Raw genomic sequence first — 26,177 nt, forward strand, 5'->3', positions numbered from 1 at the left:
GTAGCAACCCCCCAATAGCAGGAAAAAATATAAAATCTTAAAACTTAAATCATCATTTCATAACTATTCCATAGCAAAATACCCAGAACGGGTTTATATGCAAGTCTGCCGTTACCTCCACATCAGTCCATCTGCAAGATGAAATCCAGCACAATGATCTTTCATTTTATTGCAGTCCAGTAACATTGCATTTACCTACACCCTGAGTAAGACCAGAGTGCAATCTAAAATGACATTCAAACCCAGATCCTGCGGGGCACACTTACAGAGTAACAGTACATGGATTTATACTGTACATGTAAATGACCAAACCCAGGGTGCAACAATACAAATGCATTGTTTTAATGCCAACTGAATTACTTTAATTCCGTATTACAATTCTGTTTTTCTGCATCTCAATTGCAAAGGATTTGATTTATCCCCTGGGTATGCCAAGGTTGACAAGTGGAAGTGTCTTCCTGCAGCACGACACCACCCTCCCCCAGCTCCCATAAACAAAGGCGAAGCTTCGACACTATGGAAAATATACAACAGATAATATACAAAGCTCATATATGTTATCTGTAATTTTATAAAATTAACATTTGTTAAACTGATAGTCAATATCAGAATAATGTGTATTATGGTGATGGTGTCTGCCAGAAGTTGATCTTAATTCAGATACATTTAACAATGTAACAATGGTGTATGCTGTATTTGCGATCTGATTGTAGGTTGCCATCTGAGGTCAACCTCGAGGGGGAGGTGGAATCAGTTTTGACCAGATGTCAGCAGTAGCTACTTTTTTTTTTATCAGAACACATTGTGGATATACTGTTGTTGACAACGACACAATACACCAACATCAAATAAGGGTTGGATTTAGAAATGAGCAAACCCATGTATAAATAACACTAGAGCATTTTAAATTACATTAAAAACGTACATATCCATTTCTCTCTCTCAAGATTCACGTTCCCTCCACGGCCTGAATGATCTAGTTTCCGTGGTAACAGCTGTTGCTCGTGGGGGCGATCAATGATGACCTCACATCCCTTCAATCAGATAATAATGTCCTCATTTCCAATAAGTGGACCAGGTAACCCCCTGTGTTCAAACATTTGGAAGCAGCTTGCAATTTCACTGCACTGATATTGTATAAACAGAATCAGCAAACATTCTGTACAGTTTTTCTCTATTATTCTCTATAAGTCTTGCTCTATTATTGCTGAGACTTCAAAAAGATCTGTCACTGTAGACTTGACCTGCAGATGTAAAGAAACACTCTCAAGGGGGAGTAAGGAGGTCAGTGTTCATCCCTTCAAACTATACAACCTCAATTACAATGAACCAGGTGAAGTGGTGCATACACCACCCTAGAGCACTGCACAAATTGGATCCAAGTATTTATACAAGTAAATAGAACATGTAATAACAGTCATTAAAAGTTAAATAACATTCATTGTAACTGTGACAATGGCTTGGTCCCCTAACAACATTTTTAAATATACTTATTGCTTTTGAATGTGCCTTCTCCTGACACACATCGTTCCAATTCGGCACAAACATCAGTTTAAAAAGTTAAACCATGTGCCATCCTCTCTCAGACGTCCACAATACCAGCACTATAAGCAGGTCCACCAGTTTATCAGCCACTGACGAGAGTAACAGCGCTCTCAGAAGGTCATCTGGCCCGTGTGTGTGTGTGTGTGTGTGTGTGTGCGCGCGTGCGTTTGAGGTCGCTGACGCCTCACGGAGAGCCTGTCCATTAAGGAATCTGGATCTGCAGCTCTTCCTCCTCGTCAGGATCGCTGGCCACCTCATTTGGGTCCTCAGTGCTGAACCTGGCGCTCCGAATCTTATCAAACAGAGATGGGTTTTGTTGCCGACGCAGCCTGGGTGGAAAACAATTCATATTTTATTTTTTTTAGATCAGGCTCAATACATTATACATCTAGGCAAAGCAGTTTATAAACTGATATTTACAATTGTTATCATCACAGGCAAGCCCTCTGAACATGCAAGCGACCAAGACAGAAGGGTAAGTGAAGATGCTGTGCACTAGTTGCACACTTGGTTCCTTGTCTCAATGAGAGCGGCAGAAAGTATCCGTGCACTTCATACAATCTTGTTTGTAAAGATGACCTGCAGCAGGGTACACAATTATGAACCCACTTAAAGACAGCCAAATTGGACAGGAGATAAAAGGAAAGGACCCCATTGGAGACTACTTTGTAACAACATGCCAACCACTGAATGCAGACGTGCGTAGCATTTTAGTAAATATTAAAAAGGGATTTAATGTTATTAGCGCATGATCTTTATTTGGGACTGTAATACAGGGTTACATCATCACACTTACTCATACACGAAGAAAAGGGTAATTTAAATGAGAGAGCAGACAGGCTTTCGATGGTCTTATGATCCAAGGTATTTAAATGAGGGAGCAGTCAGGCTTTCGATGGTCTTATGATCCAAGGTATTTAAATGATAGAGCAGTCAGGCTTTCGATGGTCTTATGATCCAAGGTGCAGCAGTGCTGCTCTTACTCTTTATTTGATTAGGTCTAGTGTAATTTATTTAACACAGAACATAATCCATTCTCCGTGGACACTGGAGAACAAAGCGTAAAATTCGATCGCACAAGACACCCAGTCTCAGCAGACCTGTCAGTTTTACGCCACATAACTGTATATGACTGATGTAAAACTTAACCAAAAGTCAATAAAAAAAATTTAAATAAACTCTGCCATTACTGCATCGGTAGAGATGATGTAACCCATAACACACATAACCAATGCATGCACATTAAAACGCACATACATATATTTAAGTAAACTTAGAAAAAGAAACAGATGACCACACACACACACTTTTTCAGCAGACTTTTTTTTTGTTAGCCAAGTTGCAATCAAAAGAACAGTTGCAGACAGACTATGAATGAAATGGTTTTCTTTTTTGTGCGAGTGAAGGGTTAAATCTCCAGAAGGAGGTAGCTGCATCTGGCCCCATAGAAATCCACCACAGTAACAAGATGAAGATGATCCCGTCGCTCTCTGTGGGCGCCGGGAAACACTGACGAGAACTGTGAGCATTTTAATGGTGCTAAATTACATATAATGGTGTTTTGACCAGTCATCTGCTCGCTAAAAGCTTTTAGATTGAGCCCAGACACTTAGCTGCATCATACTAAGGTGAGTGGCCATTAATCTCCTCCACAGGCAGGCAGTGAAATACAAAAAAAGTTTCTGAAGAGCTTATTCAATATGGGATTGGAAAGCAAGTACAAAATGTGGTTACTTCTTCAGACCAAGAAAGAGATTCTCCATTTGAACGGTAACCAGCAGTACCTGCACTTCAGTGCTGCTGAAGGAGGTGAAGGGAAGGCATTCCCTCCCAAGGACAGCACCTGAACTCAAATCAAGGGTCTCCCCCATTCTCTCCTCAGCTCCAGCAGACAGGCTGCACTGCCACGGAGCTCAGACATGACCACAAGCCTACACTGGTCTCACAATCCCTCAGCTCTGACAACTTGAGGGTCATAGTTGCCTCCCTTCACTTTGGTATGGAACATGGAATAACCTTCCCCAGTACGGAAAATATTCAACTAACTTGCAACAGCCCTGGATAACGCTGTAGTCAGGACCACAATTGAAGTAGCTATGCTATATGTAATGCACCTTATAAAGAGACTCCCAGTGTTAGTGACACTACATTACGGGGCAAATGGAAGTCGTGGCCATACAGCATTGTAACTGGTCACACGGCATACAGGGCCCCCATATGGTAGCGCTGTATTTTAGTTGCACTGGAAACTTCCTGACTAAAAAAAAAAAGTGTTTGTGTGGGTATTTGCTAATCTGCTGATCTTGTACCCACATAGCGTGTTCTTCGTATTAAAGAAAATGATTCATCTAATAGCGTTTTCCTGGCACACATGGGTATTTCCATGGCGTACCCCAAACAAACTGAAGCACATGTGAATTGTGATGGAAGGAAAGTCTGTAAAGAATTGTATTTAATTTGGAACATTCACACTATATAAAAAGAAAATGCCACTGTCAGAAACACTTACACAGAAAAAAAGAAAAACGTCCCCAAGTATCTGCAATACCTACACCTGTGATACAAATTAAAATCACATCAAAAACTATTTTGTTTTTGAGTCGTGATTTGTCATATAAAACAGTCATGTTGTTCTGTACAGATGCAACTCACTAAAACTAACGACCCTTAACTGATCAATAAAATGCGATTGGACCTTGGTTGGGTGGAGACGGAAGAGGCAGAACTATCAAGTGATCCCTGGCTTTTACTGCTGAGTCTTTAATGCAAAAAAAAAAAAAAAAAGCGCAGAGAAGTACTATCCCAGCCCCAGTCCCAGAGCCCCAGCCTGCGGTATCCCTTATTGATTTATATATTAACTTTATGGTAATTGCTGGAAGATCACAAAATGCAGAGCAATTTATTGAGGCTTTAAAAAAAAAAAAAAAAAAAAAACTAAAAACAATACAACAAAGTACTATCCCATGTGCCTCCTAAAGATGTAGACCTGGAGCCTGCCTTCAGGATCTCACACACACACACACACACAGACACAGATAACACTCAACAAAGTGAACATCGATTGCAACCAAAGAAGATGATAGTCAAGTTATCTTAAAAAAAAAAAAAAAAAAAAAAAAAATTTCTTCAACCATTGCTACCTCTACAAATTTTCCTAAGAGGGTAGGAAAAAAATAGGCTGATCTGTACGACACAGAAGACTGCATGGCAGAACGCTTATTTAAAAAAAAAATATTCATTTAAAAAGGAGAAAAAAAAGGATTTGCTTATTCAAAGATATGTTGCAGATAAGCTTACTCCAGCCGTACTCCATATTGGATAGATCCCTTTTAATAAACCGTGTTCAAAGAGGTGCTTTGATGGGAATTGTTTGTCTGGTTTTCTGTAAATATGTCATCAAACCCCCACCTAGTATTCTCATGCATTCCGCAGCAGCGATCATTCAATCATGATAACATTTGTTTTCGGTGTATGACTTCATTGCTTCTCTTGCTCTCAACTATAAAAAAATAAATCCCTTGAAGTGTGTAGTCCAGAATTAGGTATCTCATCCATTAGCTAATATACTGCTTCATTGTTTTCAATGCCTTTTTGCTCATGTTTCTACCAACTGAATATTTTTATTTTTTATTTTTTATTTTAATCGTCCTATGTGCTTAGAATATATTTTAGTATCGTTGGTGATTAACGACTTTACTGAAAAGCGCTGCCGCCTGACAAAAGCAGCCTATGCAAATGAGATGTTACATCTCAGTGAGCATGATCCCCAGTGAACACTTCAACAAATAAATATATACCAGAATAAATCAACTGTTAGTCACTAGAGCACCTCTCTTGGCTCGACATCACCTGCTTCAACCCCTCACAGTGCAGTGAATTAGGGCAACTCGTCAGTTTCGGATCCTAGCATCAAGGGCTGCATATTCAGAGAGTTCATTAGCAGGGCATGCCTTGGATTCTTGCCCTGGAGCCCCACTCTTTGCAGTAATGCCTGCAGAAAAAGCCCCCACGGCACTGAGATGTAATCTATCCTGATACAACTTTACTATTACAAATGGTGAATACCTTAAACTGTTCACATATATTTGACTGGTAAATTGCAGGCAATGAAATCAAGACTTTGGTATTTTTCTACAGTACTGGAATCAGAGCAGATTGTCACACAAGAATGCATTTACTTAAGCAGTGACATTATCAAACCTGGTAGACTACTCTTATGAGCTTAGATGTGAGTTGTATTGATGCCAGCAAGGAATGGGATGGGCAGGACATAAGCCTTTATGTTGCTATGGTAACTAGTCATTAGTGGCTAACTGCCTGCCTGTCCGATTGGCTGACTACTTAAGAAAGAAGGCTGACAGACAGAGGCAGTATGAAAGTGACTATGCTGGTACATGGAGGACAAGGAGGAGAAAGGATGGAAGTGGGTTCCTCTAATAAACCCAGTGAGGGGAAGCCAGCACAGGAGGAAAGATAGGGGCAGAAGCACAATACGTGACCCCAAAAAACAGCACAATTCAAAAAATGAAAGAAATGGGTTTGGTTTTGATAAAAGAGGTGATCTTAAAACTGGTGCAAGGCGTTGTCTGCATTTACCTGGATTGCAGGTGTTCAAGCTGCACCTGGGTGTTCTCCGACTGCTCGGTCTGCTCATCCAGGGACCTCTGGAGCTTCCTGGTTTGGTTGTGAGCATCGTCAAGCTGAAAATAGACAAAACAGCAATGTGGAAATGTTAATGTAATACAGAGCGTGGGGGGGGGTTGTCCTTAACTAATCCAGCTCTCTAACTTTTAGGCAGTTCTGGAAAAAAGCAATCCCTCTGCTATGGCAGCTGCAAACCTAGTTTTCATTCCAGAAATCTTGCCATCCCATGTTTATAAATGTTGCTATAAAAAGGCCACTACCTGTATTTTCCCGTTACACGATCCCACACTAGATACATGTATAGGTGCTCAGCACGTCAATGGCAGCGTCACACTCCAGCTCACCAGCGCAGTCTCCACTGCCCCTCCGTGGCTCACCTCGTCCTCTGCCTGGGCCAGCTCCTTCTTGAGCTCCTCAACGCGCAGTCGCAGTTTCTTCACCTCCCCCTCGTGCTGCTCCACTCTCCTGTTGGCGTGGGCCAGCTCCGCCATCTTCTCCTGGTATTGCTTTTTCAACTTGGAGTGGACGTGCCGCATGTCTGATAGCTCCTGCAGGGACCAATCACACAGACCCCTTTTAAAACTAACTCTTAACCACCAACCATGTTTGGCTAGCTACAGAAGGCAGCTTTTCAACGTTTAATTCAAAGACTTTGCATGGACGCCAGCATGCATACACACAGCCAGGCTTGGAAAGAGAAACAGTGGGCATGGTCAGGTTGGTTTGGTTAGCAGAGCTGGTGGAGCTACCAATGATCAGCTTACATAAAGGTTTTCCTACAACGTTACCAGTGATATCAACAGATCAGTCTATCACACCACTATATCCCAGCTGGGGGGGGGGGCTCAAAAAAAGTGCCAGGGCACTCTATAGTCATGTGACACTCAGTGCAGTACAATACATTCCATTCACAAGAGGATGCACAGAAACGGCATCACAGAATTTGACTGACAGCCTTTTACACTAATCAGGCGTGTCAGGAAATTGTAAAAGATTCTGCCTAGCAGGGTACAATTTGATAGCTGCCACTTCTGCTGACATACACTTATGGTATCAACAGAACAATAGACACTTAACTGTATGAGTTAATAATTGATGGTCTGGTTAACCTGTTCAGTCAGCTTACTCCTGGAAGAAGGCAGCGTTACACATAATGAATGAAAAGTGGGAACTGAACCAGCAAATGTACAAGGGCAGTCTGACTACAGTCTAGACATGGCTCTGTATTTAAAGGAATACAGGTTCACGATTTCTCTGAAATGACTCGGAGGAGGCCGACCTGGGTTGTCAAGGGTGGCTGGGAGGGAGGGAGAGCAGGTCATTAATAATGTGTGGAAGAATCTGGGATGAGCAGATCATCTAAAATCACCCCCAAGGCAACTTACATCTATTACTAATAAAGAGCAGCCTATCAAGGGAGACTGGGAGTGGTGCCAGAATCAAAGAATGAGAATCCAATTTCCTCTTCCTGTAATACAGCTGTACTAAAGAGTTGTAATCCATTGAGATGCCTTTACAAATGTCCATATATGTTAACGTGTTGGCATACAGCTACACAGATAAACCTGTTGTCTAAATGTCAGTTTAGTACTACTACATATTTACGACACAGTATTATAACTGTTGACATACATAACCACGTCCAGTTGCATCTCATAAATATTCTCCACTGTACAAACGGTTAATTGCCATTTTGGGTGTTACATTATCATTCTATTTCTGAGGCTGTATCATGACAGACTTCACATAACAGCTGAGGCTTGCATCCCTGCAACTTTGACAGGCTGTATTTCATTTGTCTTCAGATCCACACAAATGTACTGCTAATACTACTGCTGTATGTAAGCACCACCTGATCAAATTCAACACTGTGTTAACTACCAGTGATAAGAAGAATCCCTGGAGCCTCGTTCTGAGGTTCAGAGGGGCTGGAAGCAGCAAGAGACAGAACGCCTCCGGGCTAGACCCTGACAAGACAGACACTGCCAGATCTGAAGGGCGCTGCTCTCTCACTGACACAAGCTGGTTGCTCTTTGATGTGTATATCTAGACCATCATTGCTACTGCAGATTCGATATGACATAAAAAAATAGAAAGCTGCCCAGATTGTATATTTTGAAAGTGCTCCATAAAATCAGTGCTATTTTCTTATGGCAATCAGAACCAACATTAGGCTATTTGTTTTCTGTGCATGAAAGAAAAACATTAGAGATTTGTTTGTGTAAATAAATGCAGATTTGCAGGAAAAAGAAGAAAAAATTGGCAAGATTAAAAAAAATAAATAAATAAATAAATGTTTGTTTGTCAATAAACACACAACAAATACAGAGGGTCCCCTGCAGCACCTGCTAATGAAGCAGAGACAGAGAGACAGAGAGACAGAGAGACAGAGAGACAGATCACAGGGGAGCCCTGCGGATCAGGGTGCCAGACAGCTGGAGCGGTGCCTGGTACTACTGGTACTGCGAAACGGAAATGTGGGTCAGGGAGGGAATGTCTGAGCAACAGACGGCACACAGACAGGATGCCTGACTGCCAGCGAGACTGTCAGCTACAACACAGTGCCTTTAGCCCACTGAAGCACAATGCCTCACTTCCCTGCTGCCAGAGGTGTCAGACTTAGGGGTGTGCCAGTGTGTGTGTGCGCACCAGTGTGTGGCAGCAATATAATGTACGGTAAATCAAAAAAAAGAAATCTACTCAGGTAGGCAATAACCATTACTTTTTGTCTGCAGTAAACAGAATGCTTTGTTCACACACACACACACACACACACACACACACACACACACACACTCTATTCTCCTCGTTATAAAGAAGACGATGATGGTACGGCACTACAGGAACACTGCTGTGCTCTTCTCTGCACGGAGAACTAATATTCAAAACACACCTGCACCGGGAAACAAACAAGAGTGCGCAAGACACCACATGGCAGCCATGTGACAGTCAACAGGACAGCGTGGACACACAAAAACTGATCAGAAAACGAAACACTTTCAATGCTTCTATATAAAAAAGGAAGGAGTGGAAGCACATGAATAATGGCACTGAACACATGACCTCTCTACAGGGAAGGCTCGAGGCGCTAGACTGCAGTGGCACCCGATCCTCATCTCTAATAAATATGCCACAGTGTATTTATGTGCTAAGCTTACCAATAATCAAGAAGTCAATGTCTACCAGCTCCCAGCTACTGTACAATACAAAGACCACATGGCACCCCATGTCTCAGCTCTGACCCCTAACCCACAATCACATAGAACTTTTCCCAAATCTAACCATTAAGCCTTACCTGCTCTAACCACATCCACATTGCTTCTTACTTCTTCAGACAAGCAACCTAAACCTTAAAATCTAACCACAAGAGTGCACTGCCTTCTAACCATACTATCTCAGTGATAGGGGACCCGATTTCAAGCATTCCTACAACAACCAGCTGTCAAAACAGAAAGCCTTTCATTTCATGTAATTAGATCATCCAGGTGAGTGAATCTACCCCACAGAAAACATCCCTCTTTCTCCCTCCCTCTCTCTCTCTCCACTCACACTTCCAGCAGAGAAAGGAGAATTGCCTGCAGTCATGCCCCCTCCCCTCACACCCATCTGCCTTTGTTCCTGATGGCAAACTGTACGGATCTGCTCCTCACTCTCACTCCTATCACTTCCTCTCGCCCGCTCTCAATTTTTTTTCTAAAACTGAAATACTTTCTGAATTGAGTTAACTGAAACTAAATATAAAACTAAATGATTGAAAACCAAAACTAAATAGAAACAAAATAATAAATCTTACTTACTAAATAAAAACTGAAACTGAATTGAAATGCTGAAACAGAAAAAAAAAATACTGCTGTCATGTTTAAGGTTAGAAAGGTAAATCTAGGATTATCCTGTTAATTCTTGAATTACTGTAGCTAGACAATTCTAGCATTAGCCAATTTGGATCTCAGGATAATTAACCAGCAGATCAGTACAGCATGTCAAATCAACACACTCACTCTATAAAACATGTTTACTAATACGAATGATCCCCTGAATTTCCACGCTCGATACAATAGGTGAAACTGTTTCCCTGAGGAAGAGTTTTATAACAGGAGTAGAGATCCACACAAGCTATTCCAATTTTACCCCTCTCTGCTCCCTTGCTCACCAAATATGGTGAATGCATGCATTTGCTACTAAAGCAGAAAGGGTGACAGTACATTTGTTCTTTATTTTGCATGGTACGTTATTCATTTTTTCATCTCTCTCTCTCTCTCTCTCTCTCTCTCTCTCTCTCTCTCTCTCTCTCTCTCTCTCTCTCTCTCTCTCTCTCTCTCTCTCTCTCTCTCTCTCTCTCTCTCTCTCTCTCTCTCTCTCTCTCTCTCTCTCTCTCTCTCTCTCTCTCTCTCTCTCTCTCTCTCTCTCTCAACCACATTATTATTTTTTGTTATGAATCCATAAGCTGAAAGGGTCTGCTGAATCAATACACAATGAAATGGAAAGGCACACACACACACACACACACACACACACACACACACACACACACACACACACACACACACACACACACAAAAACAAATGTGCCCTGCAGGTGCAGTGATTGACTTATTAAAACCCAAATGCACTGGAAAAGGGGACTCGGCCACAAAGGGGAACAGAGCGTGATAACGTCGCATGCATGTATCAAGTGGCACTCAAACTGGCTTAATCAAGGTTTTCTACTGCTGTACCCTGTAGGGCACCTCTTTACCTTGTAGCGCACCCGTTTACAAAAGCCCTTGTTTAATCCATTCACAATGCTCTAGGGCCCAGTATAGGGCAGAAACTACATTAATGTCAGTGATCACCAAATAAATAAAGCCCTCTCATAAACCCATGAGAGCCATTCTATCCATGGGTAGAAGCAATATGACATCACCTATGCTGGTGATGCAATGCCAGGTTTCATAAACAGAAGCTTGAAAAACACAAGGAAAACTAAGAAAGAACAACTGAAATACCGAATGCTACAATATTAAAACAATCCCCATTTAATACATGGATTGAAAAATAAAAGCAAGAGTACCTGTCACAATGGGAATTACCAGAATAATAGACCGCCTTCAGCTTTATGATATTTCCAGGAAAAAAAGGCAACAGAATTGGTTGCTTTTACCCATTATGGACTGTAATCCATTTCTATTTTAGCATTATTTTACAATAAATCATTAAAAGAACATAATGTTGTACATTGTCTTATATATATTATATATATATAAATAAAACATAAGCTTTTATCTTTTTTTTTTTTTCTTCCCTTGGCTCATTAGGGAGAATGGCCCGGTTGGAAGCGCTGCGACACACTCATCAGCGTCTCACAATGAAAACGGAGTGATTTGAATTATAAAGCTGGGTTTAATGGAATGAAAACAGCCCAGGAAATCAACAACTTTTTATATCAACGTAAAAAAACAAGCAATTAGTACAGGGAAAGGCTTTAAAACTTATCTAGAAGTCTCCCTTTTATTTGTATTTATTTATATTTTTACATGGCACATATCGTTTAAGCATGACTCTTACAAATAAAACACAAATGAAGTCACCATAGCTATTAATCCATAGTTGACCTGATGAGTTCTGTATAACAGATTTGCTCAGTCTAAAGACCCTCATTACCAAGCATTCTGTATAGGATGAACCCCCAGTACTGCACTTCTGAATGTATTTTCACTGACTGTATACTCTCAGATCCCCAAACCTTGCTGGCTCTTTGTACCACAATGTTCATTACTGGATGTTATGGAAATGTACAATAATAAATATAGCATGGGAAAAATCTGCTATTACAACCCAACATAATACTGTTTTTATATCGAACCAGCACGATCTCAGGCATCCGACCATCAAACTGTAAACATGTACAGGCTCTGCATTTGTGCTATGATGTGAAACTAATTACAGCACTTAATCAAGTACAGAGGTTCAACAATGTATATTTAATTTACTGCACAGTAATTCATAGCTAGCGTAGGGCAAATGAAAGCAATCTATAGTTGGTGTATTAAATGTACAGGCACCGGAGCGAAACTGTACGGACACTGCTGTAAATCTGTTTAGCAATGTGTGGCGAGTGCAGATTTCAAGGTCAAACTGCTAGGGAACAATTCCATCTACTCCAAGCTGGTTAACCCTTTCCCACCTGGAATCAACCGTTCCTGATGCACCCCGACGAGGTTAAAGTGTTAACACTTCTCCATGCAGCTGTCACATGGTCTTCCCAGGACATACTGTACAGATGTCAAAACATCTGGGACTTCACCAAGTTTTTGCTTTAGATTTATTGGCACCATTCTTTACTGAAAGCCCACCATTTTTAACTTGAAATTTACTGGAGCAAAATCCCATCAGCTGGGTCAAGTTACTTGCACAGCTTGCTCTTTTTCCTAACTTGGCACTTTTTATAAACACATGTTATATTTGAGGTCACATATGCCCTTACATAATATGCATGTTTTCATATCCAGATGTTGCGTTTTCTGCATAAAACCTCCTTATCTACTTAGTCACTACTGTATACAGTACATTCATCTCATCTACCTATATATCTCTATAGGGTTACCCACACCTACAGGGCTCTCCCAACAATGGATACTCTCCAAAGCCCTGTCGCACCCTGTGGGCTGCTCTGTGGCAAGTGGAAGGTTGGAAATGTATGACCTGTCCCATAAAATGCTTTAAGCCAACTCTATAAATCGTCAGTTTCTAAAACAGCGGAGCCTTTAATGGCCCTCATAAACCCCGGCAGTAAGTGATTTTTATCTCCTAATAGATTTCTTTAATAGTTTTTTATAAATGCAGACCTGGACTGATCTATAATATACAGTGAAGAGAGACGGACAGAGAATTCTACACTTATACATAACCAAATTTACTATGCAGCTGCTTGCAGATCTGCTGACTCCCCTCACCTTGCTCCCCCATGTAGTGACTGGAGGTCTGAGTGTCTGCTCCGCGGTGTCCTCACCTCCCCTGTACCCCCCTCACCTTGCCCCCCCATGTAGTGACTGGAGGTCTGAATATCTGTTCCTCTGTGTCGGCACCTCCCCTGTACCCCACTCACCTTGCCCCCCCCCCCCCCATGTAGTGACTGGAGGTCTGAGTGTCTGCTCCGCGGTGTCCGCACCTCCCCTGTACCCCCCTCACCTTGCCCCCCCATGTAGTGACTGGAGGTCTGAATGTCTGTTCCTCTGTGTCCGCACCTCCCCTGTACCCCACTCACCTTGCCCCCCCCCCCCCCATGTAGTGACTGGAGGTCTGAGTGTCTGCTCCGCGGTGTCCTCACCTCCCCTGTACCCCACTCACCTTGCCCCCCCCCCCATGTAGTGACTGGAGGTCTGAGTGTCTGCTCCGCGGTGTCCTCACCTTGCTCCTTTCGAAGAGCTCGCTCTGGATGCTCTTGAGGTCGGTGTCGAGGGCGCTGGCTGCCTGCCTGCGTTTGCGCGCCAGCTGCTCCTCCAGGTCCTCGATCTGCGTGCGCAGCTTCTTGTTGTCGCGCTCCAGCGTCAGCTTCTCCGTCTCCAGGCGCTCCCGACGCCCCCACTCCACCGCGTTCTCCGCCTGCAGCCTCTCCATCTGAGGGCCAGTCCATACAGGTTAGCATTACACATGGAACAGCTTTCTATAGGAATTAACACAACAGCCACCACTCAGTTTGGATCGGACTATTTTATACTAGACTGCATCTTAATCTTGTAACAAAAAGGTTAGAAATCTCTGGGATCGGGTTTCGGATTGACATTGTTTTACCTAGATCTGAGCGCTTATACAACTGAGTTTCCTGTGTAGATTTAAAAAAATAAATAAATAAATTCATATTATTTTAATAAAAGTACAGTAAAGTGAATGACCTTGACCAGGACCATATGAATGGACTAACACTAGATTAAATGACTAGATGAATCCCAAAGGGACCCAATTCAATTAACCTTTTGCTGTGGAGATAGAGGGGGAATGATGCAATCAAACAGAGAGTGAATGTGGAGCATAATTTATTTGGATTCCATTTAATAAGAGTCACAGATTAAATCTTTATGAAATCCAAATTAATACTGCTCATATATATATATATATATATATATATATATATATATATATATATATATATATATGATGCGCCAGGGAGGCAAAATAAGCTGATCCCTGGAGCCAGCATTACACTTCAGCCATTAACACCAGACAGAAGGATATCTACATCATCATATGGAAGGAAACGTAAATGGATGGAGACACATATGGATCACATTAGTTTACTGTAAAGCTACGTCTTAGTTGGTGCTTATCTTGGCGAGAGCCGAGTTCAAATCAGCATGAAGTTTTAACATCTACTCTCGTGTAATGGAAATCATTATATATATTAAAAAGTTAATTGAATTGGGATTGAGATGGAATAACCTAGATCAAATTCAGATGCAGAGACGATGTTGGACAGAATGACCTTAATGATGTCGGCTTCAGCCTCGATGACCTGCTTCCAGTGCAGCGGGACAGGCTCCCTGCCTGTGCAAGGTGCAAAGAGGCGATGGGTCTGTGCGACAGTGCCTGCCCCCTGGCCCCAAGCTGGCTGTGGTACGAGCAGCAGCCTGGAGCCCCTAGGCCAGCAGAGCCAGAGCCAGAGCCAGAGTCGCCCCCCTCAGCTCAGTGCCGGGTTTCACCACGGCTGCTTTTTTCCAGGCGGTTTGTGTAAAAGGATTGAAGGTAATCCTCCCTGAGCTGACAGTGGCTTATCACGCCGCACACAAAGAGATAGGCAGCCGAGCGTGATGGCACAGGGCGGGGGGGTGCAAAGGGTTAAGCGTCATTGCCTCATCCACCGCTGACACCAAGCTTTTATCATTTCATTTACAAACTCTTATTTCATCCCACAGAGACAGTACAGCTGCAGCTGATGGTGTGTGGCCTTGCACAATAAATGCAATAACTGCAAAGCAGTATTACCCGTTCAAGGTTTTATTACAATCTTAAATTTGCCACAGTGTACAGTAGAGCTAACAAGCTCAGATGTGTCTACGTGGTTTTTTGATGAATAAAGCGCTCTCGTCCTCACCTCCCCTCGCAGCTCAGCCAGCTTCTTGTCCATGCTGGAGCGGGCGCCCAACTCATCCTCCAGGTTCTCGGACATGCGGCCCAGCTCGTCCTGGTGCACCTCCTTCAGTAGGTTCAGCTGGGTAGGGGGGCAGAGAGAGAACATACTGGGGGGTCTGAAGCCCTGGGATTGCTCATTTCTGATACATGGCATGTTTCTAATACTGAACTACACTAATCTATATTATTCACATAGTCTTGGTGTGGCAGGTAAATGCAGAAAGATCTGAAGATTGACAACATTTATTCTGTCTGTGCTGTTAGGTACTGGACAAACAGCTTGGTCAAAAGCTGATGTGTTCGATGTTAATGGGTTTGGCGGACTGGTCTTCTCTTGTAGCAGCATTAGTTTCCCCTCCTTTGTTTGTTAATCCTCACTCATTCTGTTTTAATGGGGGGTCTCTCTTTCTCTGCTGTGACTCCAGCCTGTAATTAGGGAGCCCTCTAGTGGCCACATCGTTAAAACAAATTGACACAATGCTGAACAAATACTGGAATTAGGCTTAAGAAAATGGGTGGACTTTGTACAGTGGGATGATGTATGATTTGATATTTATCTAGTTAATAAGAGTCTCCAGGGCAGTAAATTAATATTTTATTCAAATACAAACCCAGTATGTATCTTATATTACATGAAGAGGAATCAATGAGCCGTTTCTCTTTTGAATATTTGAATAACTTGAATACTCTAAATGAACTGTGAACATTACAAGGATTAAGCTGATATTAAGAAACTTCTATTAAACGGCTCTCTATTTGTTTTTTTTTAAATGAGCTTTAAAATGATCTGCAGTGTTCCATGAATGGGAGGACATCAGTACACAGGACTCAATGTACCGGATTTCTGACATATATATGCAACAATGACTTCTTATGCGTGATTTGAAATCCACCAATTTCTAATCAACTTTGTAATGGATTATTTTGAATTTAAAGACAACTATGCAGCGCTCACAAGCCAAACTCACCCAGGTCGATCAATGCTTATGGACCTAAAATATGCACATTAAAACCCAGCGCAATACGGTTACATGTGCGATGCATTGATGGTTTTGGAATGGATTCCTCAGACAGGGATTTTGAACCTCTGTGGTATCCGGCTGTGAGCACATCATGAACTCCTCACCTGTTTGAGGGTCTCCTGCCTGGTCTTGCTGAGTTCCTCGTATTTGAGTTTCCACTGGCTGAGCTCAGCCTCCAGCTTCTCAATGCTCTTACTGAGAGACAGCTTGTCCCTGCGGAGGAGAAACACACGAGTCAGCAGAGGGGCTGGGGAGCTCGGAGGAGTATGAAACAAGAATCACTGCCTTTTACAACGCCCTTAGAGACCAATGACAAGCATACTCTGCAAACAACCACGCCGGGGAGCTTGCTTGGTGACGAAACGTTTGTCCACTTGACAAGAGCTTCTAATAAGTTTAACTTTCGAACTGTGATTAAGCGTTTAAGTTATGGATAGTAGCTATTAGTACATAATGTTATAGAAATATTTTTTTAAATTCTGACATCTTTAGAGGCCACTGCACGGATTAATTTCCAACCAGAGAACTCTCATGGCCAGCTTCACGATTTATGAGCTCTCGATACACTTCAATAAACTTAAACGAGTTCTGAAATAGAATTTCCAGATTCATACAGAGTTGTTTTAGAACACATTGGGAAAGACCCCCCCCCCCCCCCCCCGCTAAGATTCCATCACTTATAAAAAACAACATATGTTCCAAAACTTAAATACAGGCCAATACTGTAACAACCATCAAGGAACAACATGTTTATAACAATACCTATTTCACTTAGGCAGTAAGTTATTTTGTTTCAGCTATCTCCGGCTTCGAACTGTTTCATTTTTACTCCATGGTTTTCTCCTGGCTTCCAACAGCCATTCCAAGATTGCCATCGTAATCTTTGACCCTACAGCACGGAACCTGCTGCTGTAGCTCCTCGCTCCTGTGCGTGCTTGCTCAAGCGTGGTATTGAAGAAACACAGAGAGCTGATGAACGGCTGCAAAGATCTACTGTGTGTTTTACACTTTCTACAATCAATAGGAGCAAGCTTCTGCAGGACATATAAATGCCTCTCAGTCTGGTTTGTTTGAAGTTAGCCATTTATATGCTCGGAGCGCACACAGCCATTGTTTTAGATGGGGTGTGTTTTAAGCACCTACTTATGTAGTGCTCTTATACTTCTGGCTTGTTTGCGTATTTTAAATTACTGCCGTGAGAATGTACTGCTGGTAATGTCTCCAATCATAGTTCAATTAAGTTGTCCTTGTATGGCAAGTCATCTTAATGGACACCTCTAGCAGACAGCTTTACATACATGTACACATTTAATACACTGTGCAATGGAGTCTGCAAAACACTAACATGATAGAGGGCACTGGGGTCCCAACTGAACCCTTTCCCCTTACTCCTCTCTGCTCACTCAATCAATTCATTTAAATTTATGATTTTACCTTGAGATCAAGAATATTCTTCGAGTGGATACTGGCGAGAGAGTAGCAGTCACAACTAGTAAAAGAAATGGACACAATCCACAGAATACAACTTGAATCTGACCCAAACAATCCCATCTGTTTCAAAATCTCTGCCCATTTAATTATCCTATCCATTCCCAGTTTAGCTGTAATCCAAGCTCCTCCCTCTCGCATGACCCCTTCCCAGGTGAGGCATTTGCTAAGCAACCCTGTCCATTCCCAGGAGAGATGCAGTCTAAGCCCCTCCCCTCCTTACTCTCTCTCCTTGAGCAGGACTTTCTGTGATTCGTCCAGGCGCAGTTGGAGGGCGTTGACCTTGCTGGTGTCCTCCTCAATGACGGACACGTCGTCCCAGAGCAGCCGGCTGCGGTCCTGACGGCTGAGGGGCGAGCGGAGGCTGCCCGCACTGCGCCCGTCCCAGTTCTCTGGACCCTCGGCCACCTTCGCCCGCAGCAGGGACTCCAGCAGCTCCAGCTCCTGTGGGACAGACGCACAGACACTCAGACATGCCCCCTGGCATAGTCCTACCGACCACAATCTACACCCTGCAAAGACTAAACTATTTCCCCCATCTCTGCACTGTCAAGACTTCTTGTTGCCATTTCCCCATGGGCTCTTGGTACGATGTGATTGCTAGCACATGTGTTGTGGATTACCCGAGTGTTGTAATGCCAAGACCTAAAAAAAAAAAAAAGAGTCTGATTTATCTCTGCACACACCATCGTTAGCCCACTCCCCATGTCCAATGCAATGACATCATCACACATCTCCAGGAAAATGACAACCAGATCCACCAGCCTAAACCACTTCTGAGGAGGAAACCCTGGAGACAACATGGTTTCGAAGTCTGAGTTATAGAGGGAATACAGAAAAAGCATATTAATACTGCTGTAAGGCAGGGGAAATCATAACAGGATACAACATATTATACTCAAAACTTTTTGTTTTTATTATACTTATTATTTTAAAATACCTTTATTATGTGTGCCCTATAGTGTATTAATGCTACTCAAAATGTATCTATTTGTATAACTAGAAAACTATACAGCACGGATATCATCTTGCAAACCCAGGTGCCTGCAGAATGCCCTTTGCATTGTACAGTACATTGTATGGGGGAGGGGGTGGCGTCTCAAGAGAATATACTGTATAAGATTCACTGTCTTTTTTAATACAACTGATCACCTGTTAGCAGAATGAGATCAAAGGGGATTCCTTATGCATCAATATAGGTGAGCCCCTGTGCAGACACAATGGAGCTTTAAAGCCACTGTGACAGAGATATCAGGAACAATTATTGTATTCCGTCTACATGTGCAAGGTGTCTGCTGGGACTCTCAAGAGGGCAAAAACCAATAAGGAACGTGGATCAACTCAAATTAAACAGCACTTTCACATTACAGCATATATATAACAAAGGTTTAGCGAAGCAATGAGAGCGAGACGGAGAACAGATTCTGTTGTGATTCAGCCTTCCTTTTCAATCCGCTATATTTAACAGTACTTTCACAAGTGGTTTAGTGGTAATGCTAGGTTCAAATACATATGCTCAGCTACTGACAGACCTTGGGCATGGTCTTTCTGTAACACCAAACCCACCTTGGTACTATCGGGTTTCTCCGTCCCCACGTCCCGCACGGGCTCCTGCTCAGGGGACCCCAGCCCCTCAGAGACCAGCTTGTTGTCGAGGGTCTGGGAGGGGGGCGAGTTCAGAGCAAGGCAGGGCTGGGCATTAGTAGTAGCGTCGGTGGTGGGGGTTGTCCTGTCATCACGGAGGCATCCAGTCTCCTGCCTGAGCTGCTCATTCTCATTGGAGAGCTCCTGCCTCTCTCTGCGGACTGCGGTCAGCTCCTTGGTCAGGGTGTCCAGCCTCTGCCGCAGCTGCCGGACCTCGTCCCGGGCCTTGTTCCTCTCCGCCCTCACCTTGCTCCACTTCTCCCTCCAGTTGGCGGTGCAGTCTGACCACCAGCGCATCGTCTTCTCCATCTGGGCTGCCCGTGCGCGCGCCTCCTCCAGCTCTCGCAGCCGCAGCTCCTCCCGGCCCTCCCAGTCTCCCCCCTCGCCTCCCCCGAACCCTGGGGACAGCAGTAGGGGCGGGCTGGAGTTTGGGGTTCCCCCTTTCGGGCTGGGGGTGGCCAGGCTGCCTGGGGAGCGCATTCTGTCTGGAGACGGGCCCAAGCTCGATAGGAGGCTCCCCCCTGTTTTTGCAGAGTCTGTCATGTGGGAACTTGCAGTGTGGCTCATTGAGGCTGCAGTGTTAGTTGCGGGAACTGAATATGGTTAGGAGCCCATCTTCTGAATCCGAGAGGAAACACGGGTTATCTAGCAGGAAGAGGGGGGTATTAATAAATCCATCCACAGCCTGAAAAACATTCAAATGACTGACAAAACATGCCTTCATGAGTGTAAAATATGAATTAAACAGTCTGTAAGGTGCAACCAAGCTATATTGTTTTTGTAACTCACAGATAAAGCATAACTACAGTAGTGTCAGCTGTTGTAAACTTTTCATTTGTAGTTTAATTTCACTGGGACCCATAGCATCCAAAAAGGTAAAAAGAAATTAAATTCGAACTACTCATGAGAACAGCTAATCCGTCTGGAGACCTGTGTAAAGTGAACACTGTCTACAGGGTCACAGTTCAAACAGTCATTACAGCTGGGCATGACCACTGAGCAGAGTCGGGTTAAGAATTCTGTCCACTAGGCCTTAATGGGAAAGAAACTGCCCATTCCAAGATACGCAACATGCACACTGAATAGCTTACAATCCTCTTGGCAGCTGAACACAAATGCAAAAAGAGCCTTTAATTGTGATACAAGGCATCTGTCTTCCTCAATTTTAAACAGCTCAAGGATATTATGTAAGATATCTGCATTCTGTTAATGATTTCAGTGTGTGTGTGCGTGTAGGCGTGCACTGGCAAGATAAAGTTTTATGTGTTGGATTTCTTAAGAATTAGGCTACAGTGTTAGAATGACTGTCCCTGCCTTGCCAAGAGGCTTCTGAGAATGAGACGCTGTTTCAGTGACCTTCAGTACTTCCTGCCTTGAACTTGAACCTGACTAAATTAATGATGCTAAGAAATGTAACATATTTAAGTCAGGAAGAGTGTATATACACTGTCAGGGAACTATTTGTGCTGCTGGACAGTAATGTCCACTTGTACATATATCAAGTGAGTCCTACTGCCCATTGAAGCAGCTTAGCCAGGATTTCTCATTAACTACTGTGATGACTCAATTGATCTAAATGGTGGTGGTGGTGGTGGTGGGAGTGGTTGGGGGGAGGGGGGCTGGGGGGGGGAGGGGTTTCTAAATACCAGCGTTGTTTTGAAATCATTCAAATACAGAAGGTCCTTCAACGGCATTTTGCATATTTATACAGAATCACATTCAAGGGATTTCACTGTTAACATGTGTCTGATTTCCATATGCTTGATACACAGAGGCCCCTGTTTTAATTATCCCGGCAGTGCTCCAGGTATTTCGATCTGTCTCTGTTCAGATTGAACAGAACTACAGGTTTGGTAGGAAACCTACTTCAGCTTCACCTAAATCAGCGTCAGAAAACGTTATGAAAATAAATTACACAACCAACAGAGCCACTAGTTGGATGCTGAACACAACAATTTGCTGAGGTTCCACTCATGAGATACAGTATGTGTATGATAAAAATGTGTACGATAATGAGATTACAGTATAATCAGCATGAATGGGTATTACATCATCAATATGTACTTCATGCTATTACACAGTGTATGCATCAGAATTAAAATTGCATATTACTACTGTGCACACACAATGCAATCCAATGTATGGTGAAAAAAGAGATAATAAAATTACAGTAACAATGGAAAATGACTCCATTAAAAAGCAATAGTGGTATACGTGAAGCGCTTCAGGGTGGAACCATTTTTTTTTTTAAACAAAATCAGTTTTATTTCTGACCAATTACAAACGAATATATATATATATATATATATATATATATATATATATATATATATATATATATATAGCTACAGGAACACATCAAAGGGGGCTACTGTACCAGCGCTTTTAATCAAACTCACATGTTCTTTTTCTTCGGATGAGTTATATTGGAAACTAGGTCTTGTTGGTGATATCAAAAGAAACTGGATACATCTCCACAATTATTTTAAAAAAAAAGATATAACGCAATATGTACAGTATGATTTGAATAAACTGCAAACTGCACCTTTCTTCATCACAAAAAATCCCCACGTGTCAAAAGAAAGCAGTGTGGAGTAGTGGTTAGGGCTCTGGACTCTTAACCGGAGGGTCGTGGGTTCAATCACCGGAGGGGGACACTGCTGCTGTACCCTTGAGCAAGGTACTTTACCTAGATTGCTCCAATAAAAACCCAACTGTATAAATGGGTAATTGTATGTAAAAATAATGTGATATCTTGTAACAATTGTAAGTCGCCCTGGATAAGGGCGTCTGCTAAAAAACAATTAATAATAATAATAATAAAGGTACAGCTTTAATGGCCGCACAGTCGTGTTGCGTATGTGTAACGTTCTGTAAAAGTAATTATCTGACAATGATCCTGTTTTACTGGTCAACCCTGAATGAATCTGTTATTTCGAGTGTAGAGACGCTTCAGTATAAAGCCAGTTCACGACAGAGAAGGATTACAACAGGGAGGACAGGAAAGGGAGTGTGAGGGAGAGAAAGTGAAGAGAACTTCCTGCCTAAAATGAAACTGAATGCATCGTATGAAATGGTGATAAATCATCATGTCAAAAGGGTTCCATTCACAAACATTCCAATAGCTTTTATTTTTTTTGCTATGACCTAAAATGGAGACACGTACTGTAAATCAAACACAAATATTGAGCGAGAGAAAACAGCAGAGATGCTGTTAAAAAGGAGATGCAAAAATAGTTTCGAACTTCGGTTCTAGTAATCCATTCCAGTCTAGAACTTTGTTCCAACCAATTGCCCAGAGGCACTGCTTCACATAATGCAGAAGAGAAGAGGAGGAAGACAGAGAGAGACAGTGAGAGAGAAAAAGAGATGCAAGACCAAAGGAGAAAAAGGGAGTTGGGATGTAAAAGGAGAAGTGAGAGGGAGAAGAAAAAAAAAGAGCTTATTGAGCACTCAGCAGATGGCAGAGGCAGACTATTGATCAAGCCCTTTGGTCTGTAAATAAAACGACACAGAGGTTATTTACAGCTGGAGTGTCAGCCTCCCACCCAGCACAGCCCAGCAACAAACTCCCACAGCACAGCAACACTGGGACACATTATTTACAGTGCACCTCGCCATGCTGTCTGTATGGGTGCATAGCACTTTGTGTGGGTCTGCGAGTGTCAATATGTCTATTTGTACAAGTGCGTGCAGAAAAGAACGCAACGTACCGTACGTATTTGTGTGAGCTCGTGTGCTACTCCTCTAGATTCTTGAAGATTTCTCTTTGATAAAAAAGAATGGAAAAAAAAACACGCAATACAGACTCACCACTGTTTGCTTCCAATGATTTTAGTAAAAAAACGTGGGTGTGCCTCTCAGTATACTTGCACAAACACGTAAGTGTGAGTGACGTTTTGTCAAAGTAGACCAAATCCCGTCACATATCTGCCCTAACCTCCGTCTCGATCTCCTGCCTGTCACTCAGCAGCGAATGCACGCACCCACACGGCAGACAGCTACCCTGTCACAAGCATTAATACCCTGTATCTTTCTAAACAAGGGATTTAGGGGAGCTCTCTAACAAAAGCTGAATCTCAAAACAATAGTTGTGTGAATACAGTAATTGTTACAGCTGTGTATAATGGTATTTAACAGGATTAATTCATCTGACTTTTTACATATCTGCCCAGACTCTGGTCCCACCACACGGATACACGATGAACTCCTGTATTTATAATGTGTGCTGTTCTCATACAGAAAGGACAATATTACAGTACAGAAACTCAAACTTAGCATAGCTTTGTGATTCATCAACAAAAACAGAAGATGAAAAACCAACAGCATAGATGAGACATGTGGGGACGATAAAGCACACATGCTGATCAGACAAGCAGACTAAGGGACAGCACAGAGTCCAAGCAAAGCTGCAAGAGCACAGCCAGTCTGCTCCGAGATGCTGGGATCAGCTACTTGGCAAACAAGCCCCGCAGTTTCCATCCTGATGGTAACTCCACACTCCTGCACCGCTGAGGATGCCCAGTGCCTTGTTAAAGATTTACCAGCGGAGCAACAGGAGCAAGGAGAGAGTGTTAGGAAAGAGAAAAGAAAGACAGACCCGAAAGAAGGAAAGATGGAATGAATATGAAATACAATACATTTACATTTAAATAGTCTCTTTCCAGCACACACCAAACCTCACTATCAATAACAAATGTTAGTGCAAAAAGAAAATCATTCACTATGCCTTCAAAGATGTCTACTGCTTTGGCTTCTCTGGCGTCACCAGTAGCATGTCCCACAGCCGCAGAGCGAGGAGACTACAGTCAAAGACCTCCTACCATACTGTCAAAGACAGACGGTAGAAAGTTACACAGAAATGTAGGACGCCAGGGAATAAGATCTGTTGCTTTCTTACCTTAATAATTCCCTGCCCTGAATAGCAGTTCTTCTTTCCAGGCTCTCCCAGCAATAGCAGGTGCTCGGCAAGGGAGTCCCGTTTAGGATGAATTCACAGCACTCTGAGAGACAGGCTCCCACCCCCTGAACCCCCCTTCCTCCAAGCACAGTCAGTGCCTCCCAGCCCCTGACCCATAAACCAACTCCACACTGGGGCAATAAAGTCTCTGACAAGAACATCTGCTCAGGGGGCTCCATTCCCAGCCAGTATCTGCAGAGCACTTTCTCTGCCTACATCCACTGACTACTGGCTGGCTTGTTCACTGGCTCCGTCAAGGCTGCCAACATCACAAAATGAACCGACAGCTAGCAATAAAGTACATGTAGCTCATTGTTCTTTAACCTGTCAGAATATAACCCCTTTCACTGGTCGAGCGAAAAGAAAAGCCAATAAAATGAACGACACAACCATGGTGTACTAGAGTATAGAAATCATGAAAATAAATGCACATTGCTGTAACTTTCCACTGTCAAAACAACCCCCCATCTATACACATATGAGGAGAGCTAATTGTGGTAAAGGAGAGAACGATCAAATATGTGAAAAGAACCTTGAGTTCAACAATCAGCGAAATAACAAGAAAGCTAATTGCATGCCACGTGTGCCAGTGGATCAGAGCAGCAATTGTGTCTGATGGAAAGGGAGCATTAGTATGCACAGAGCCCCCTGTAAATGCACACGTGATTTGTGAATATGGAATTACAGTACCAGCTTGTGCATTCTTATTCTTAATACAGCTGTCATTTACGAGAATTAGGGCATTTAAAAAGCATCTGACTAAAATGAGAATTAAAAAGAGTCCATTCTCAGAGTTGTGAGATAAACTGCATGCAAACGTATCATCCACACACACTGCAACTACTGTAACTGCATGAAATTTGATCCTGCATATTATTCTGGGATGACAAATTATTACTGACAGAAAAAAAAAAGCCACAGCAGCCGGCGTCTCATCTGCAGTAGTTATGGATGGGCGATTTCGCCAGGCATGCTGTGTTTTTGTTCTTCATTTTACCATTATGTCCTTTTTACAATCATTTGCATTCTAGAGGTACCAATTCTTCAGGTTTTGCATCATGGACTTGAAAATATTGCAATGTTATACAAATATTTTTTTTTTCCCCAGGACCATGAATTTTGAAACATTTAACTGTATCATACAGTATATACAAGGCTGTTTACTTCTTATTTTTCAAATCCTACGTTTCTGTTTTTCGCATGAAATGTAACCTAAATATCCTAATTTATACTAAGAAATCCACTTTAAATTCAGAAAATAAAACTTCAGTAAATAATTCATTAGTTTTAGTGCAATACGAAGCTTCCTGCATAATGTACTACAGTACCGATATCGTTTCCACTGTCACTCAGACCGTTCACAGCGACCAGGTACAGGAAAGCCAGGGAAATCATTTTATGCACTGATTTTCACCCGATAAATTCCCTTGAAAACAAAAAAAGCTAGGTTTTGCAGATCTGCTTTTTAAGTGGCTGACAGCACACACATCACAGCAAACACTGAACATTACAGATCATTTGGCACTCGTACAGTATTAGCAAAACTTGAGAGCAGGACCCCAGCACCCTGACCTGATTTCCCTACTCCATAAAGACTGCAGCTGATAATGATTAATTTCCCCAAGCATGTCAGCCTGCCAGTGTGATTCAGGAGATAATGTATCTCAATTGAATAATATTCATGCAACAGTCATTTCCTGTTCTAAACTTGAGAGTCGCCTTCAGGGTAAACTGCACAGTCTGCTTACAGTATACTCTCAATGCCATTA

The 26,177-nt window shown here is 42.6% G+C and overlaps 1 protein-coding gene across 1 annotated transcript in view; it reads right to left on the bottom strand.

The window, feature by feature from the left end:
• Window positions 1-603: 603 nt before the first annotated feature.
• LOC117425419 (coiled-coil domain-containing protein 102A-like) overlaps window positions 604-26,177 on the bottom strand; it is a 30,652-nt gene continuing 5,078 nt past the window's right edge. Inside the window, exons 2-9 of the mRNA XM_034042348.3 lie at window positions 19,371-20,093; window positions 18,028-18,248; window positions 16,421-16,529; window positions 15,257-15,373; window positions 13,576-13,785; window positions 6,567-6,737; window positions 6,142-6,245; window positions 604-1,874 (exon numbers count right to left, since the gene is read on the bottom strand). Of these exons, the coding sequence (XP_033898239.2) occupies window positions 1,748-1,874; window positions 6,142-6,245; window positions 6,567-6,737; window positions 13,576-13,785; window positions 15,257-15,373; window positions 16,421-16,529; window positions 18,028-18,248; window positions 19,371-20,015 (1,704 nt within the window). The 5' untranslated portion in view covers window positions 20,016-20,093 and the 3' untranslated portion in view covers window positions 604-1,747. The remainder of the gene's footprint in view (window positions 1,875-6,141; window positions 6,246-6,566; window positions 6,738-13,575; window positions 13,786-15,256; window positions 15,374-16,420; window positions 16,530-18,027; window positions 18,249-19,370; window positions 20,094-26,177) is intronic.

Source organism: Acipenser ruthenus, chromosome 20 (assembly GCF_902713425.1).
Source record: "Acipenser ruthenus chromosome 20, fAciRut3.2 maternal haplotype, whole genome shotgun sequence".
NCBI lineage: Eukaryota > Metazoa > Chordata > Actinopteri > Acipenseriformes > Acipenseridae > Acipenser > Acipenser ruthenus.